At 38.7% G+C, this 16,477-nt stretch overlaps 2 protein-coding genes across 3 annotated transcripts in view; both read right to left on the bottom strand.

Moving 5' to 3' along the window:
• klhdc3l (kelch domain containing 3-like) overlaps positions 1-5,710 on the bottom strand; it is a 13,897-nt gene extending 8,187 nt beyond the window's left edge. The window contains exons 1-2 of one of the 2 annotated variants that reach the window (XM_008281115.1): positions 5,656-5,710; positions 124-316 (exon numbers count right to left, since the gene is read on the bottom strand). In XM_008281115.1, coding sequence (XP_008279337.1) covers positions 124-292 — 169 coding nt within the window. In that variant the 5' untranslated portion in view covers positions 293-316; positions 5,656-5,710. Of the gene's footprint in view, positions 1-123; positions 317-5,184; positions 5,412-5,655 lie in introns of those variants that run through there. The other variant, XM_008281116.1, reaches the window with a different exon arrangement.
• A 5,428-nt stretch (positions 5,711-11,138) lies between these two features.
• On the bottom strand, positions 11,139-14,674 carry slc10a2 (solute carrier family 10 member 2). The gene is made up of 6 exons (XM_008281119.1): positions 14,277-14,674; positions 13,625-13,743; positions 13,266-13,354; positions 12,965-13,140; positions 12,608-12,765; positions 11,139-11,326 (listed from the first exon to the last, which is right to left on the bottom strand). The coding sequence occupies exons 1-6, from the start codon at positions 14,672-14,674 to the stop codon at positions 11,139-11,141; spliced, it is 1,128 nt and encodes a 375-aa protein (XP_008279341.1).
• Between the last annotated feature and the right edge of the window lie 1,803 nt (positions 14,675-16,477).

A 16,477-nucleotide genomic window follows, 5' to 3' on the forward strand; every position in this document is an offset into this window, starting at 1 on the left:
TTTTTAAAAAGTTAAATTACAAGAAAAAGCTAACTTTTCATAATATTGAAATATTTTTGAGCTACACCTGTATATTCAGTTTCATGTTCGTACTTGAATAAATTGATAAGCTGGGGCTCTTACCCACACTGTACTTCCAGAAGTCCCTCAGACAACTGTTCTCTCTGCCTCCCAGGATATAGACATGTCCATCATAACTGCAGCATGCATGCTTGTAGCGGTCACATGGAGACCTGCTGCTCTGGGGGAGCTGTGTCCACAGACAAGGATTACTTTGATTCATCACTGGCATCCTCTAAGCTCACTGGACCATTTTCTAAAAAAAAAAACAACAATAAAAAAGTGTTTAGAAAAGAGATACAATAAAGCTTTTACTGTAGAAACAAAAAAAAGCATAAACAAAGCAAATAAGTCTTTCCATATGGGTCATTCTTACTGTATTTTATCATGCAGTAGTGTGGAGGAGGAAACGACTTAGTTGGCAGTACATGTCTTTTACACATATTGCTACAGCTATAGGCACCTATACTACAGTCCTGCTGATTGAGGCACATGGATAGTGTAAATGAACAAATACTTGTCCAGTACTGTAAAAACATGGGTCTATTTTCCATCCTGTGGTAGAAACAAAGGAGGCACTGCAGGGTGTACTGGCCATACTACAATGCAAGAAAAAGGAAAACTCCAAACTACAAGGTGAACAAAAACAATAGAATAACACTTTAAAAAGTGTACTGAAAAAAAACAATTAAAAAAAATAAAAATTAAAAATAAAATCTAATAACTATTCAGATTTCTAATTTGGTGTGGTCAAATTTTAAACCTGCCTGGGCAGGCTTACAATCTCAGTTTGCTATAAGGATGATTTCAATTTGGTCTAGACAAAATCAAAATTTTAATTCTGCCCAGACTTATTTAAAATGTACCCAGGCAGGATTACAATCTCATTATGATACTAGAAGGATTTTAATTAGGTCTAGACCAAATCAAAATTTCAATCTCGCCTAGGCAGATTCAAAATCTGTCTGGATTTTAATTTGGACTGTGACATAAATATATAAATATATAAAAATATGTCTTTGACGTGTTGCTAAACTTTAAATACTAAATAGCTGCAATATCATGCAACAGTCTAAACTATAACCCTGCTGAGAAGGCCCATGGCCCTGACAGTGGGCTTCCAAAGAAGGTGAAGGTAATGATCTGTTTCCCCTCCACATGATGGAACCCAATATCTTCTGCGTCTCTCCAGCTGCTGTTGCCTCCTATAAAGACAGGCAGGACAGCATTCGTTGTTATGGTTGTAGAGAGCTTGGTGGCTGTGGGTGTTCAGCTGGGACTCTGAGACTCACACTGCTAATATAAGCCTGGGTGTCAGGGGGAAACGCACTGCAATACGGCAATCGAAAGACTGTGAGATTAGAAAGCAAACAGCAAACAAATAATATGCTTTAACACTCCCAATGTCACACATCTACTTGATTATATGTGTTCTACTTTTCACTTTGACTCATTTTTAATGAATCCTTTTTTTTTTTTTTGAGGAACATTGCTAAAAATCAAATTGACAATCATGACAAATTTAACTACACAGCAACATTTTGGGTTTAATTTTATTAAATCTATTGAGACAGGTCTAGTTCAAACATTTAAAAAAATTCAAGACTATGGATATGTAATTTGTTTCATGGGGCACATGACACTTCATGTACACATCATATGCTCCTAATGATTATTTTCATTGTAGTGAAATCTGTTGATTATTTTTTCAGGTAATAAATCACTTTATTTATGAAACACACACTTCAAAATTATTCATTTTACTCTGATGTAACAAAAAGAACAGGCATCAGAGTGCTTCAATATTTGAGAAGCTGGGCCACTTCAACAATTATCAAAACATTTAGTGTTTCTTTTTTTTATGTGACTGACAGTAAAATGGCCTGTACAATATTTACCTAAATGACCCTGAATACATTCGCTGAGAAAACTGATGACTCACTTGAGCAATCGTTTACAGCATTCATGACATACAGCATGTGTGAGGTGAGGTTTAACACTTCTGCTCTGTCACTGGATGCCAACACAGTACTTTTCCGTTCAGCAGTATCTATGACCAAGGAAACACTTTCAGCTTTTCCACAGTGACACTCCAGTTTTATTCCCGTTTCACCTTGACTCCTGTGTGGCCTTTCTTCTACATCTTTCCAAACTGCCACATGAGCAAACATCTTTGAGGTTGTGACATTGTAGTAACACACTTAGCCGTGCTTTGTTCAAACACCTGCTTGTTACTTGTATGAGGAGGGATTTTGTTTTGTTTGTTATTCGAGATTTTTTTCAAATGCCATACGTCACTAACAGGACAAACAAAGAATAAGAAAAAGACGATTTTTTTTTTTTTTTAAACTTCCCCATAAAATAAACTAATGCTAATTTGAAGGGTTGCAGCTGTTTCTCTCAACCTTTGGTCACCACTTCAAATTCAAAGATCAGTTATCAAATCCCTTTATTACCACTAATTAGTATAGCCATTGAAAAAACTATATTACTTGAGTCTAAATGGATGCTTTGGATCTTAGGGCATTTATTTATTTTTTGCTCATTTAAATGAAGTGGATAAAGCATGTACAGGAACGTAACATTTCAGTAAACTATTATTACTATCTAAACTATGCTATTCATTGAAAGGGAATTTTTTCTTGTACATTTCAGTAAATGCTTGTGTTTCTACAGTAAACCTGGCAGCAGAATTATACAAACATGACTGCAACAGCCAACATGCAGGAGAGGCACGGAGTCAACTTCAGTTACGGTGCGAGGAAGAAGCTGCACAGCATCACTTTTTCCTCTCCTGATCCTTCACTGAGTATGTCACATACTTTCAAGTGACTTTATATTGTTAGAACTTCATTAACCGGATGAGTATCATCAGTTCCAAAAACCTGACACAATGGTAAGCTAACATATGTTTCGTGCTGTTGAGACTACAGTGAGGTGAAGAAAAGCTTGTCATTTGTAAACAAGTCTTTGTCACCTTTTTGGATTTTTTACTTTTAATTAGTGATTACCTTATTATGGTAATGCCTTAACATTCACACCCTTTCTACTAAGACAGAATAGAAGTTTGGAAGTATTTTTTCTGTTGGACTTATACAGGGAAAACAGTGTGCAGCACACAATGATTTAACAAGTCTGTGCCCCTGTAGATAACAAAAAAGGTAGGAACTACTATTTTGCTGTGTGTACACTCTAACGACAATTTAAGGAACTACTGTTGCTGTAATTTTCATATCTGAAAATGGTTCACACCATTTTAATCATGAGGCTTTGGGATTTATTACAATGCTGGGCCAATGTCATTCAGAATAAAACTGCAGATTTTTTGCAAGGTCCTCATTCTGGCCTGCAAGTGTTAAGAGGTTAACTCACGTCATGTCCAAAGAACAAGCAATTTTCTCAAAATGTCATCAGCTAATTCTGAACGTGTACCACTATTGTGCCAGCCAGAGACTTGTTGTTTGTTGTTTGATACTCATAAATACATCCCTTGCTTTAAGGAACTCCTATAGTGCCAACAGTCTTCACAGAGAAGTTGTTTTTTTTTTTTCTCCCAAGGCTGTACCTGCTTTCTGCAACAGCAGGCAGCAGTTGCCATCACAACTAAAAGTACCAACAGTTAACACGAAATTAGTATTTAGCGCTCATTAAATGCTGAAACTGCAATACAAAGAAAAACCCAAGGCCAATGGTGCAGAGAAGGTGCTAAACAAAGGAAAATTCTTTGGTCGCTGACACACGTGTAAGAAAATATAACACATCTATTAAGGCAGTGTGAAGGTGATGATATGGACAGTGGGGAAGAGGCAGACATATCAGAGAGGAGTGAGCGGGCTGGAGGTGCTTTGTCATTCTTACATGCTCTGTGCAAAATATTTTTTGTTAGCCTTGGAGTTTCAATGCTGGCGTCTCACTTTTACCATTTCTAATGTTTAACTGTCAGACTCCGAGCTCAAACACAGAGGGAAGTTTATACTCTTTTTTTTTTTTTCTTTTTTATTACTAGTCATTAATTCATAGTCACATAATAGCCTATAAGGCATATACTATTTGATAGTCAGTCAAGCAATAACAATTATGTGTTAAAAAGTGTACAATCTAAAAAAACAGGTGAACAAGAAAGAGAAAGGATGGAGGAAGGAGCAGCACAGATCCAATTAGAGGTGAATTACCGTATGTTATTGTGTGACTGTGAAGTACGTTAGAGGACATCATTCATATGATCAGACTGGACTCAAGTTGTTTTTGTTGCATAACAAGAAACAGAGTGACAAGCAACATTTTCTTTTTCAATCTGACAAGATGAGGCAGGTAAGTCAAATGAGGTGTAAGGTGATCTGTGCAGTAATTAAGCTTTGCTCTCTGTGCACAAAAATCAACTTGGAAAGTTCGTTTCAATGTTTCACACTGTAGTCTATCATAAACAATACACGTGATCAGTTTGGTTTTGTTTGTTGGTTTGTTTTTAATTAAATGATTCATTGATTAACAGATGTGTTGTGTCACTTCACATGTGGTGTATCAAATTGCGTCACTTTACAGCATATTCCTAAATTGGTTTGCTGCAACAGGATGTCATGATGAAAATCTGAGCTGATGTGATGAGTCACAAAAACCTGGTGTTGCTGCAATGCCATCATTTCAGTGGAGAGTCCAGTGGTAGTATACCTCGGTTTACTACCCCAGGAAACATAACATGGCCACAGAACATTTTGTATTCACTATCTATCTATTCTATCATCTGATTTAAAAATGTCATAGTAATGCCTCTGTGTAGATTCTCCGTCACCAACATCCCGGTGACCCTGTGAGCTTTAGTAGAAAGCAGCTGCAAGTCTCTTTTTTGGTTTGGACGTTGAAACCTCTGTAAGAGGAGAAGTTCAGTTCTCTGAAACGAGTTCAGTTGCTTTCGCTGAAGCTCTTGGGATCACTGCAGTGTGTTCATCCCAAACAGGAATACGTGTTTGCTATGATATGTGGACCATATTATAAATAATGGAACAGTAACATACTAAATAAGACTTTGTCATCAGGTGACACACAGACGGAACTATTTTCCTGTAGTTACACAGCTAACATTACTCACCTCGGAGCTTACTTAGTTAACCAGCTCCTTTTCATTACCTTTCAACAGTGAAGTTAGGGCGCGCTGTACATTTCCCCACATTCCTCTGCTGTATAGCATCAGTTAGCTCACCACAGTCAGCGTTAGCCGCTCCGCTAACCAGCGGCTTGTCAATGGCATGGCAACCACCTCAGAAGAAACGACCCGTTAATCAACTGCTATTTCGGGTGTCCAGGGTGTATTTGATGAAATAAAGGCAGCTAACTACGTAATTTATATCTGTCAGCATGTCATTCTGTCAAATTAAAGTGCGAACATCGACAACAGTCATAACGGTAAAGTTGAAGAAGAGGAGGAAATGAAGAGATGCACTTTTATGAAACTTCTTCACGGTTGTTACGGTATTGGATGCAAACAAGACAACTTGTCTTTCGTAGCCAAATAGTTTTGAGCTCTAAAACAGCTTGGCAAGCATTCCACGTGAGAATAAAATAAACTGCTGTTCCGTTTAAGACTTATTTATTACTTACGTGAGAGCCACAGCGCTTCTTCGTCTGTCCACGGGCTGCTGCTGCGTTCACTGTCGCTGCGTTCACTGTCGCCTCGTAAACTGCCCCGCCTTGGTTACAAAGGCGTGAAAACAAATGGAGCATTGTTTGAAATGTAGAATAATTTTCATACCTTAGCTCCCAGCACAATTGTATGAACAATAAACCCCTTACCACAATATACAAAAGAAAAAATTACAGAATAATCAAACAGAATTGGTGAATCCATCACAAAGGCAGTATGTGCAGAGGATACTTTTTTCTTTTTCTTATCTTTTTTTTTTAGTTTCCAGACTACTGGACAAAATATTTATAATCATTGTTATAAATGTAGAGAGAAGAAGTAAAAGGCCCACAAACAGCTAGCTTGAGCTTTTATTGGTGTGGCAATACTTTCGAAGTAGGCAAGCTACAACTTGGCTTTGCTAGCTTATCATAGCTTAGCACCAATAAGCTATCTAATAACATAATTAAAAGGTATTATAGGCTTTTTGATTTCATTTACAAATGTCACTTATTTTAATACATCACTTTTTTAAGCTTATACTGGGGAGCTTTTTGCTTGGTTACACATGAGAGTGAAGATAGGCTGCAAAAATAACCGTTCATTACACCAAGAAAAAACAAGCCCAACATTCATACTACCAGATTGCTAGCTGGTCGCAGCAGGAAACGTCTTTCTACCCACGAGATGACGTGCACTCATCCGTTCCTGTGTCAGGAATCATCGTCAGACCTCCAGGGACCTAAAAAATGAGTGGACACTGTCCAGAAATGGGACTTGTTCGGCAAGGACAGTTGGAAACTGACTTCTTGAAGCTGGTCTGAAGTCACAGAAGGCACAGAAGAAGCCCTCCATCAACAAAAGACAGAGGAAAGCCTGGTTACACTTTGCTGGGGATCACAAGGATTGGACTGTTGATGATTGGGCTAAGGTTCTCATCAGTGCTGAATCCAATGTTCAGTTGATGCCCACTCCAGCCAACTTACTGGTGAGGAGGAAGCCTGGAGAAGCCTACAGACCAGACTGTCTTGCCCCTACAGTAAAACATGGGGGTGGATCAGTGACCATCTGGGCTTGTTTCAGTTTAGGTGGAACAGGGCAAATGCAAGTGTGTGAAGGGTGAATGAACCAGGTCATGTACAGGCTGCTCTGGAAAACAGTCCTATTCCATCAGCTGGAAAAGTCTTTCCTTTCTACAGTGACAGGATTTTCCAAGACAACGCCCCTTACCACACGGCAAGGTCAGTTAAAGCCTGGATGGAGAACCAGAACATTGGAACCATGCCTTGGCCTGCTCAATCACCAGATCTAAAACCAATTGAAAACCTGTGGAAAATCATCAAATGCAAAATGAAGAACCACAAGCCCAAAAACAACACAAATTTGTTTGAATTTGTGGAACAGGAATGGACTGCTGTGACAGCAGATCAATGTCAAAAGCTGGTGGAGAACATGCCAAGACGCATGGCTGCAGTCATCGAAAACAATGGTTATGCAATAAAGTACTAACTCCTGTGTGTATCATGTGACGAAAACAGACAGAAAAGAACACATTTATTCTTTTGAATGATTTCTGTCCAAATAAACATGCACACTTTGCCTTACTGCTCAGATTGAAACAAACAAACAAACAAAAAAATAAAAAAATCCTATAGTGAGTTTGTGGTGTCAATCACTACTTACAAGACTTTTTGAATTCAACACAACGTATACTTTGTATATTATGTTTCCATTGTGAATAAAATTGCAATAAATCGGGGTATGCTTTAGACTGGGGCTATCTTTTTTAATTTTTTTCCTTCATTTGACAGAACAGTAGAGAGAAGAAGACAGGAAAGTGACAAAGCATTACGCTGTGTTGTTGCCTTAAGGTATCAGTCAGATCCACCCCTACATTTACATTTGGTTTCAACAAAACAGGAAGTCGATAGACAAATTCCCAATGTGAACGCTTCAGAAAAATTATTGACGGGACAATTCCATTTCTTGAGAACGTTCCCAGCGCCTAGAAAAGTGAGTTTCATCGTCATTACAGTGTGAAGTCTTTGAGCCAAGTAAGAGAGCCCAGCAGACCTGAAGGGGAAACACGAACGAGCACATGTGCAGTGTCCCACACACCGCAGCAACAAACCTGGATGCCACAAAACATTTTGGGCCGGTGCACCATGCAACCAATCTTTACTAATTATGGAATTATTACCATGTGCAAAATTCCCAGCTTTCCAGCAGCAAGTGAAGGTAGCTTGAATGCACTGGTAAGGAGGAGGGGCCAGTGTGCGGAGGGAAGGGTGTTGATGGGGAAGAGAACACACCAGTGTATCTCTCCTTCTGGGAATGCCAAGGTCCTTATCTAACAGCTGGCCCTGTTTATGAGCACATGATGGCAATTACAGTAGCTTAAGCATCTTTATGTCTGTGGACTTTTGCAATCAAACTTTAGACTTTGAACTAAAATATGTGATTTGTTGTTTTTTTTAATTACTTTTTTTATGACTGGAAAGCATTATATTTCTAACTGTACTGGTCTGTAAATGTTAACATTTCACCACGTTATACAAGACAGCAAAGCTCTACATGGTAAATGTTTTTCATAAGTGCCCAGGGGTCATCGTCATTTGAAAAATAATACATTTGTATACACTAAAAGTACTCTTTAACAAATATTAATATGTACTGAACCCTGATTTCCCTCCTCAGGTTAGGAGTATTGGTCTGTTAAAGTGGATGTCTAAAGGTATCCTAGATCCCACCAGCCTGTTCACCTCTGACTCTTTAACGTCATTTGAGCAAATTAGGACAGAGTTTAGCATCCCTTCTAATGACTTTTATAAATACCTCCAAATCCGTCATTTTCTTGAATCCCTTCTGAGAGGGAACAAATTCCATCTGAATCTCTCAGAACTGGAAAACACCCTGATCTCTGCTAAATCGCTGAAGGGGAAACTTTCAGAGTATTATGCTATACTTGTGCACTCTGACACCTCTGCTTATGATTGTTTGAAGCTACTGTGAGAGCGAGACCTGGGAGTAACATTTAGCTCCAGTGACTGGACCAACATTTGTGATGGAGTATTTCCAAAATGTACTTCAATCTCAATACATGAACAAAATTTCAGAATTTTTTCATGGGACTTACTTCACCCCTGTTCGCCTCCAGAGGATGTTCCCCAACGGCTCTAACCTTTGCTATAAATGTAAATCTCACAAGGGGACACTTATCCATTTGTTTTGGTCATGTGATCACATCAAAAGGTTTTGGAAAGATGTACATTCTGTTATTCAAGAAGTGACTGGTAAACGTTTTACAATGTCACCTTCTCTCTATCTGTTAAACCATGCACCTGGTGATCTCTTTGATACAGACACAAGGTCTCTTTTAACAATCCTTTTATTCCTTGCTAGGAAATGTATATTACTGCGGTGGTCGGCCAGCCATGTCCCTACGGTCAGTATGTGGGTATCACAGATATCAGCTCTTCTCCCTGTGGAAAAACTGACTCATGACCTGAACCACAAATCAGAAAAATTTTGGAGACTCTGGACACCTCTGTACACTTTTCTACAAAAACTCTGACTCCAGCTCCTTAGTTTAATAACTCAATGTCTTACTGATGTGTTCAATGTTTTCATTTTTCTTTTTAAAAACAAAACTGCCAGATAAAAGAATATGTGGCAGTATCTATCTCTGTAAAATTTTGTGTATTGTATTGCAGCGCATAAGGTTAGTTCTGTGATGGGGGGGGATTGTTTTTGTTCCCTGTCTGTTCTTTTTTTAGTTTGCTTTACTTTCTTTCTTTTCCCTTTACATACAATAAAATTCAACTTAAAAAACAAAAACAAAAATAAATGAATATGTTTACTGAACACACCTATTTTTTGTTCATATGTAAACATGAATTATTACAACAGGTAAGCAACAAAAAGATATTTATTAGCAGGTACATTCATTAGACAGTTGTAAACACAGAAAAAAATGGTTCTGTACATCTACGAAAAGAAAAGAAAAGCTTTAAAAAATAATTGAAGTAAATTAGCAGAATTGCAAATATCTTTTTTTTTTCTTAATATGTCTTTAAGTTATTAAATTACAGTATATATAAGTTGCAGTACAATGGGCTAATAAATTAGGTGAAGTGTGGATATGTATCATAAATATATGAGGACAACTGTATATCCCTGTTTCATCAGCTTGGACAGACCACCTATTTTTCATATTTTAAACTAACAAGAAAAAACAAATAATTTCTCAAGTATCAAAATGTGATAAGCTCTGACATTTTTTTTTTTCTTTGAAAGGCGCTTACTTTTTTTTTAGTTTCGCATATATGTGGTATAGATTATAGAATTTAAAGGAACTGGAAGAGCACAGAACACACAGCTGAATTTTGTATCAGGACCCAAATGCCAGCACTGGTCTGTAATAGCCACTGATTTCTTTTTCCATATCAGTATAGACAATGAGGCTTTACAAAATGTGTAAGTCTCTCTCATTGCTTTGGCAGCTGTGCAACATCAGCTGCAAGAAATGTAGAATTCTCTTTATGTGACACATCTCTTTACACTACCAAGTCAGTTGCTCAGCTCCAGCTCATTCAGGATCATATCACATCACTGCCATCCTTGCAAAATTCCTGACTTCCTACAGCATCTAGAATAGACTGTAAGATTGTTGGGTCCCTTGGGAGCCACAGTACACACTGATCCTCAGGCAGCTATTTCCAGGCTGTTGCTGCAGCACAGTTCGGGAACTCCCTGCTTGAGCATCTTTGGCAAACTAGCTAGGTTTGGACTTTTCTATCACTTCTTGAAACTCACTTGTATGAAATTGCCACAACTTAGATTAAAGCTGTCTCTTTATTCCTTTCTGAAAAAATTTAGTTAACTGTTTCACTGATTTATTTTCTTGTATTTTTAATTATTCTATAATTCAGCACTTTGTAAATTTGTTTATGAGCTAAATTATTGATTGCACAAACACATACTTATTGTATTCAGCTGAATATTCTATTGTGTTGTACAAATGTTTGATAGTAAATCCACACAAACAGCATTTAACATTATCTCTGAATTATTGATCATTGAATCATTGATCAAGGGACAAAGGCAGGACAGTCTATCTTACAGAAAGCACAGGGTACAGTTGTTTTCAATATTTATTTTAGAATAAATTAAAGTAAAGTAGGGCCTCATGTTTAAACATAATACAATTTTACATAACACAGTGTTGGTCATTGGCCCTTTTGAAGTTAACTGTTGGCTGTACTTGAGAATACATTTGTGAAGGTTTGTTTTGGAAAACCTTTTCCAACAGTGAGTGTACAATGGCACCTGTGTGGCACAGCTGCAGCCTACAGAGTGCACTGTGTGTTCATGGCTGAGTCAGGCTGCTGTCTTCAGTATTGCTGTGGTCATTGACGTTCATTCAGATAGTCCAAAGTCTGTTATTTGCACTGTCGTAATCTCACAGCTTGGTGTGCTTTTCATTGCCCTTCACATTGCTGTTGCAATTTTCATCGGACTCAAAGGCATCATTTTCTAGAGCGAAGTCCTTTCGTTTTTCTGGTTCAGTGTCACCATCCTCCAAAGATGAAGCCTCACGGTCGTCATCAGCTGAGCCGTGGTTGCATGACCTTTTATATCCCTGGTAGACTGTTGAGGAAAAGCATGGAGTCAGAAACACTGAGCAGTTTAAAGTTAACCAGGCTTTAGACTACATAATACACCCTTTCTCTGTTCTTGTTCTTTGAACAATGGTTACATTGGGGCCGGGGGCCACTCATTTTTATAATATTAAGTTGTGGTCACATCTAAATGTCCAATAATTGAATTGAGAAGGGGGACATGAGGAATTTTCCTGTGGTTGTAAATTGATCCAGCACCATTCAGTCATGCTAAGGCAAAAAGCAGGAGTTATAGGAAATAGCACTGGCAGGCTTGCAAGCACAAGCGAGCACCTACGACTAACGCTGTGGTGTTTCACACTGTGTGAAGTATACAGATTCTTATCACATATTTTAATGTCATTAACCCTGACCATTGTCCTTGAATGCACAGCAGCCAGGTAGCATCTCCCCTTCTCAGCTGCTTGGAATCTTTTTTTTTCTTGCAGTTATGTAAACACCTGTACTGATTACAGTTTCATAAATTGTGACTTCCAAGGTATCAAACCTAAGGAACTAATCCTGTGACTAATAGCTTTGAGTCATAACATTGGAATTGCATCAACATTACAAGTTTTCATTGGTTAGTGTAGAGTAGGTTTATAGTGTTTAAGCAGATTTGTAGGTGAGCTAGGGTGCTCCAGTTGTAGTGAGCAGTGGAAGAGCAGCTTAAGAGCGAGATGGGGGCTTCATAGAGCTGCATATTCTAAAGGAGGCAACAGTGTTGAGTTACATCTAAATCCTTTTGAGGCAGAAAGGGAATTTTTAAATGAGGAAAACTTATGTAACTTCAACAACCAGTGGGGGACTTTAAAACTGATTGTCACCACAGACCCGTCAGCCCTGGACCTCTATACACCTGTTAAACCTGAATTATACATGTAATTATTAAATGGCAAAACTGCGCTCAATTTCACGACTCAGCATAAAGGGAATTCTGCTAATGCAGCAAAACAACAGCGCTTGGCAAGAAGGCAGGTTTATCACAGTGGGATCACCACATCTGATGCTACTAATGTTCTTGAAAGGTGCCAGAACTTTGCTGTGACCCAGACAGAATAACAGCAGTCCTCTAGCCACAACCAGTGTTGCAGCTGGAAATGGCCAACACAATAATAGCGGAGCAACAAGTGAGTGCTTCTGTTATTTGAAACGGATAGCAAATCTAGACTGCTGGGATCTGCAGTCATGAGCTGTCCAATGACACGGAGCAAATGTGGACAAATTTGCGATCATTAACTATCTGTGAGTGGGCCTGGTAAACTCTTACCTCCCACAAACACGATTGCCATGACTAGCTGGAAGATGCTGTAGATGAGGGGGAATGCAAACATGATTTCCAGGTCCTCGGGACTGAAGGACAGCTGAACCACGGTGCTGCACAGCTGGGAGTTCTGGAAGCCCGTCTCTAGTGCAATGGTCCGGCATCTGAGCGAGGTAAGGAATGTGAAATAAGCTCAGAAGTAAGTAAAACTGGTGCTTGTTTCCATGTATTCATTCATGCAGTTCTATGATCTGTAGTTAAACTGGTTTCGACAGCACGAAAACCAGCAAGAGAAAATTGCAAGATCCAGTTTTTTCTTTGATGTGTATCATGATAAGCAAGCATACAGTGCTGCCACCCTACCTATACCAGGGTTGTCCCACAAAGCGGGCCATAACGAACCCCAGGCCAAATCCAATAAAGGGGTAGATGGTACCAATTATCCATAAGGAGGGAGCAATGTTCCAGGAGGACTGGTAGAGGACTCCTCCAACCACAGCTATGATGATAATCAGAGCAAAGCCAGTGATGGACCCCACCTGTGCACAGCAGATACTTTTATTAAACACACTGCAGGAGTTTCCATTAATTAAGTCATGTAAAGTGTAAATATCACAGCAGTTCCTTTTATTTGGATTTGGAAAACACTGCTGAGAATTCCTACCTTGAGGATTTTTTTTGCCTGGCGAGGCCACCTGCGCTTCACATACATTCCAAAACCAATCGGGATAAGAAGGGCTGCTAGAGTGATACCTAGGGAGACACAGATTCCATTTAAGCAATATAATTATTCATATTAAACCAGTGCAATGCTTTTAGGACAATTACACAAAGAAATTTTGAAACATATTAAAGCAATGGAAGTTATTCAAATAAACCATTCACAAAATGAATACCGTTTTAAGTTTGGTGCTCCAAAGAGGCACATGTAGCAACATAACTATGTTCAAATATAATAATGGAATTGCCTGAGAGTATCTGTCCGAAATTAATGTTCTAATCTCCAGTGAGATGTTTACTTACCAATACTGTCATATGGAATCTGGATGGTGTCACTGGATGTCCAGGTAGTGGTGTAAATGAGCAGGCATAGAGGCATCATGCCCAAGGCCAGGATAGAAGAACAGGCTGTCATACTGATACTGAGGAGCAGAGAATGTGGTCAGTGTGTTCTGTGTCAAACAGCCTCTCCAATCACATTTAAAAAAAAAAAAAAAAAAAACATTACATGTCCTCTACAAAAGAAAGGAAATAAAGAAGTGATGTGTGTTAGGTCTACTGTATCCCATGGGGGATTTTGCTCATGGGACCCCGGCTCATGTATTTGGAACTTATAGGAAGCCATTTAACAAATATTTCGTCTGAGTTGCTGAGATGGGACATAAATACTATCTTAATTCTAAAATCTACAGGAGTTATCTGTGATTTCTAATTATCAAAGGCACAAATTAGTTTTGGTAATGCCACAAAAAAAACCTTACCACTCTCATACAGTGAGAGAAAAGCCTATGTGTGCTCTAGAAAAGTGTTTGTTTTTGTGTTGTACAGCAGTATGTGTTGTAAAGCTATGCTGCAAATCCTTTTGAACTGGCATCCGGACTTGTTTTCTCTTGTTGGACAGTGGACCACCAAAAAACAAGAAAGCAACAGTGACCCAGTCAATCCGGTTTCTTACCTGAGGTCCATGTCTCCATCGAGCCAGTAGCAGATAATGTTCGAACCAGTGCCTCCAGGACAGCACCCCATGATGATGATGACGATAGCCTGCACAGGCAGCACTCCAAAGGCGAGGGACAAGGCAAATGCTGTGAAGGGCATGATACCAAACTGACAGAGGAAACCAATGACAATGCCCCAGGGTTTCTTGATGTGACCCAACAGCTTGTCGGCATCCACTGTGCAACCCATGGAGAACATGACCATAGCAAGCATCACAGTGAGCACTGTGCTCAACACGGTGCTCAGTACTGCATTGAAGTTACTCGGAGGAACAAGGCAATCTTCGCCCGAACAGACTGTGGCAAAAGGGTCGCAGCCAGAAGGCACAATGACTGTTGTCTTCAACATGGACATCGTGGATGATGATATTAATGAATAAGGGGAGAATGAGTGGCTCACAGGCTGGAAGAGAATTTCCACAGAGCTTGCAATAGATTCCACAAGACTACTCCAGTTTCTCCCTTTCCGATATCCGTGGATGAGGGTGACAGTGAGAGGGAGAGTCCAGCTCACTGCTCTTTATGCTCCCACTGAGACAGCTAAATAGATTTGGGAGGGAAAATCAAGTGATGAAAAAATCAAAAATTAACCAATGCTTAATGTTTTATGGGGTCAGTGTTCAGAAGTGCATGCACATAAAACGAGAATCATCCTGAAATATGAAATGTGATTGCACCATGACTCCAACATTTATGGCTCTGTGGCTCTTAAAACTTTATTGGACATGTTGTGCTATGCAGCATCATCAGCCTTCACTCCCACATGATGAGAAGATGCTTGCAAAGACAGGAAACACCACGTACACATTGTTTGCACAATCACCATAAAAATGACCCCCTTTGGCCTCTTTTTATTGTTTTTTTTTCTTTCTTTTTTTGTCAATCACACTGTGGCTGTGCTAGGGATTATTATTATTTTTCTCTAAAAAAGATTTTCATGCTGAAGGGCAAGCGAGTTTCTATGACTGAACTGTATTTAACTAAATATAAAACACAAAGAATGATTTTAAAGTACTCTGATAGAGTAGAGCAAAGCAACATTTCAAAAAATTTGCCACATGGTTAGGAAAGTAGGAACTGTAGTGGGGATACGCATGAAATTCTAAGGCAGTGAGAGTCCCTCAGAGTACAGAAGGGTCAATCAGTGCACAGTTATGTAGCGGGAGTACAGAGTTCAGTGGCTAAGAGGGGAAACATTATTACAGGAAGAAGTACTTTTTTCTATTCACTGTTTTTTGTGTGAAAATTGACTAAAATGTGCTATTTTCACTTATAAACACTGTTTTTGTCCTGGAGTGGGGAAATCCTGGTCCGGACTTCACCTTAGTTTAGTTAGAACTGCAATGTCCAAATGTATAAAACGACCGAGGCCTATCCACACACCCTCACAGCTGTACATTTTGTTAAAGGTGCCTCTGCTACATATTGATTGATTTAAAAGTGGTGAACATGTATGCATTCAATTATTTTCTGTTTTCTATTTGTATTTTTTTTATGGACATCTTTCGTAAAATCTGAGTTAGATTCGCCCTCATGTTGTAAAACAATAAAACATAAAAAGACCCATGAAGGAGTGAGTATGTTTTATAGATGCTTTAAAACAAACATGCTGCACATGCCATGACACGCCATGACACAACAGAAAAGTTGATTTAAAATATATCATTAGAATAGAATAGAATAGAATGAAAAGTTTTATTTTATCATATCATTATCATAATAATTCAGAGCTGAGTCTCATTGTCTTTTCGTTTGATGTACCAAAGTTGAGCAGAGCACAAGAGCTACAAATAAGTACAACATTTTGTAGTCTGTTGGTCAAGAAAAAAATCCTATAGTCACATTTATAACTTTCCTAATAAGTCAGGTTTTTCTGCTACAAAGTCCTACTCCAACAGAAAAAAAAAAGACTGGGATGTTCTTACCATTTTGGGTCCAGCCAAAGTGAAAAGATATTATTGGTATTTTTGGTCTGCCTGCCTGTACAGGCTAATGTATAATTTTGAAGTTAAAGGATAACTAACTGAACAGTGTGTTACTTAAAAAGAAAACAAAAGAAGTGTCTTAAGTTACTATGTAGCAGCAGATACACTATAAAATAAAGCTGTGTCAGAATAATTAATTACAAGAATTAGAAAAAGACACAAGCACAGCGGTA

This window comes from Stegastes partitus, unplaced genomic scaffold (assembly GCF_000690725.1).
Source record: "Stegastes partitus isolate 25-593 unplaced genomic scaffold, Stegastes_partitus-1.0.2 Scaffold223, whole genome shotgun sequence".
NCBI classification, from domain to species: domain Eukaryota; kingdom Metazoa; phylum Chordata; class Actinopteri; family Pomacentridae; genus Stegastes; species Stegastes partitus.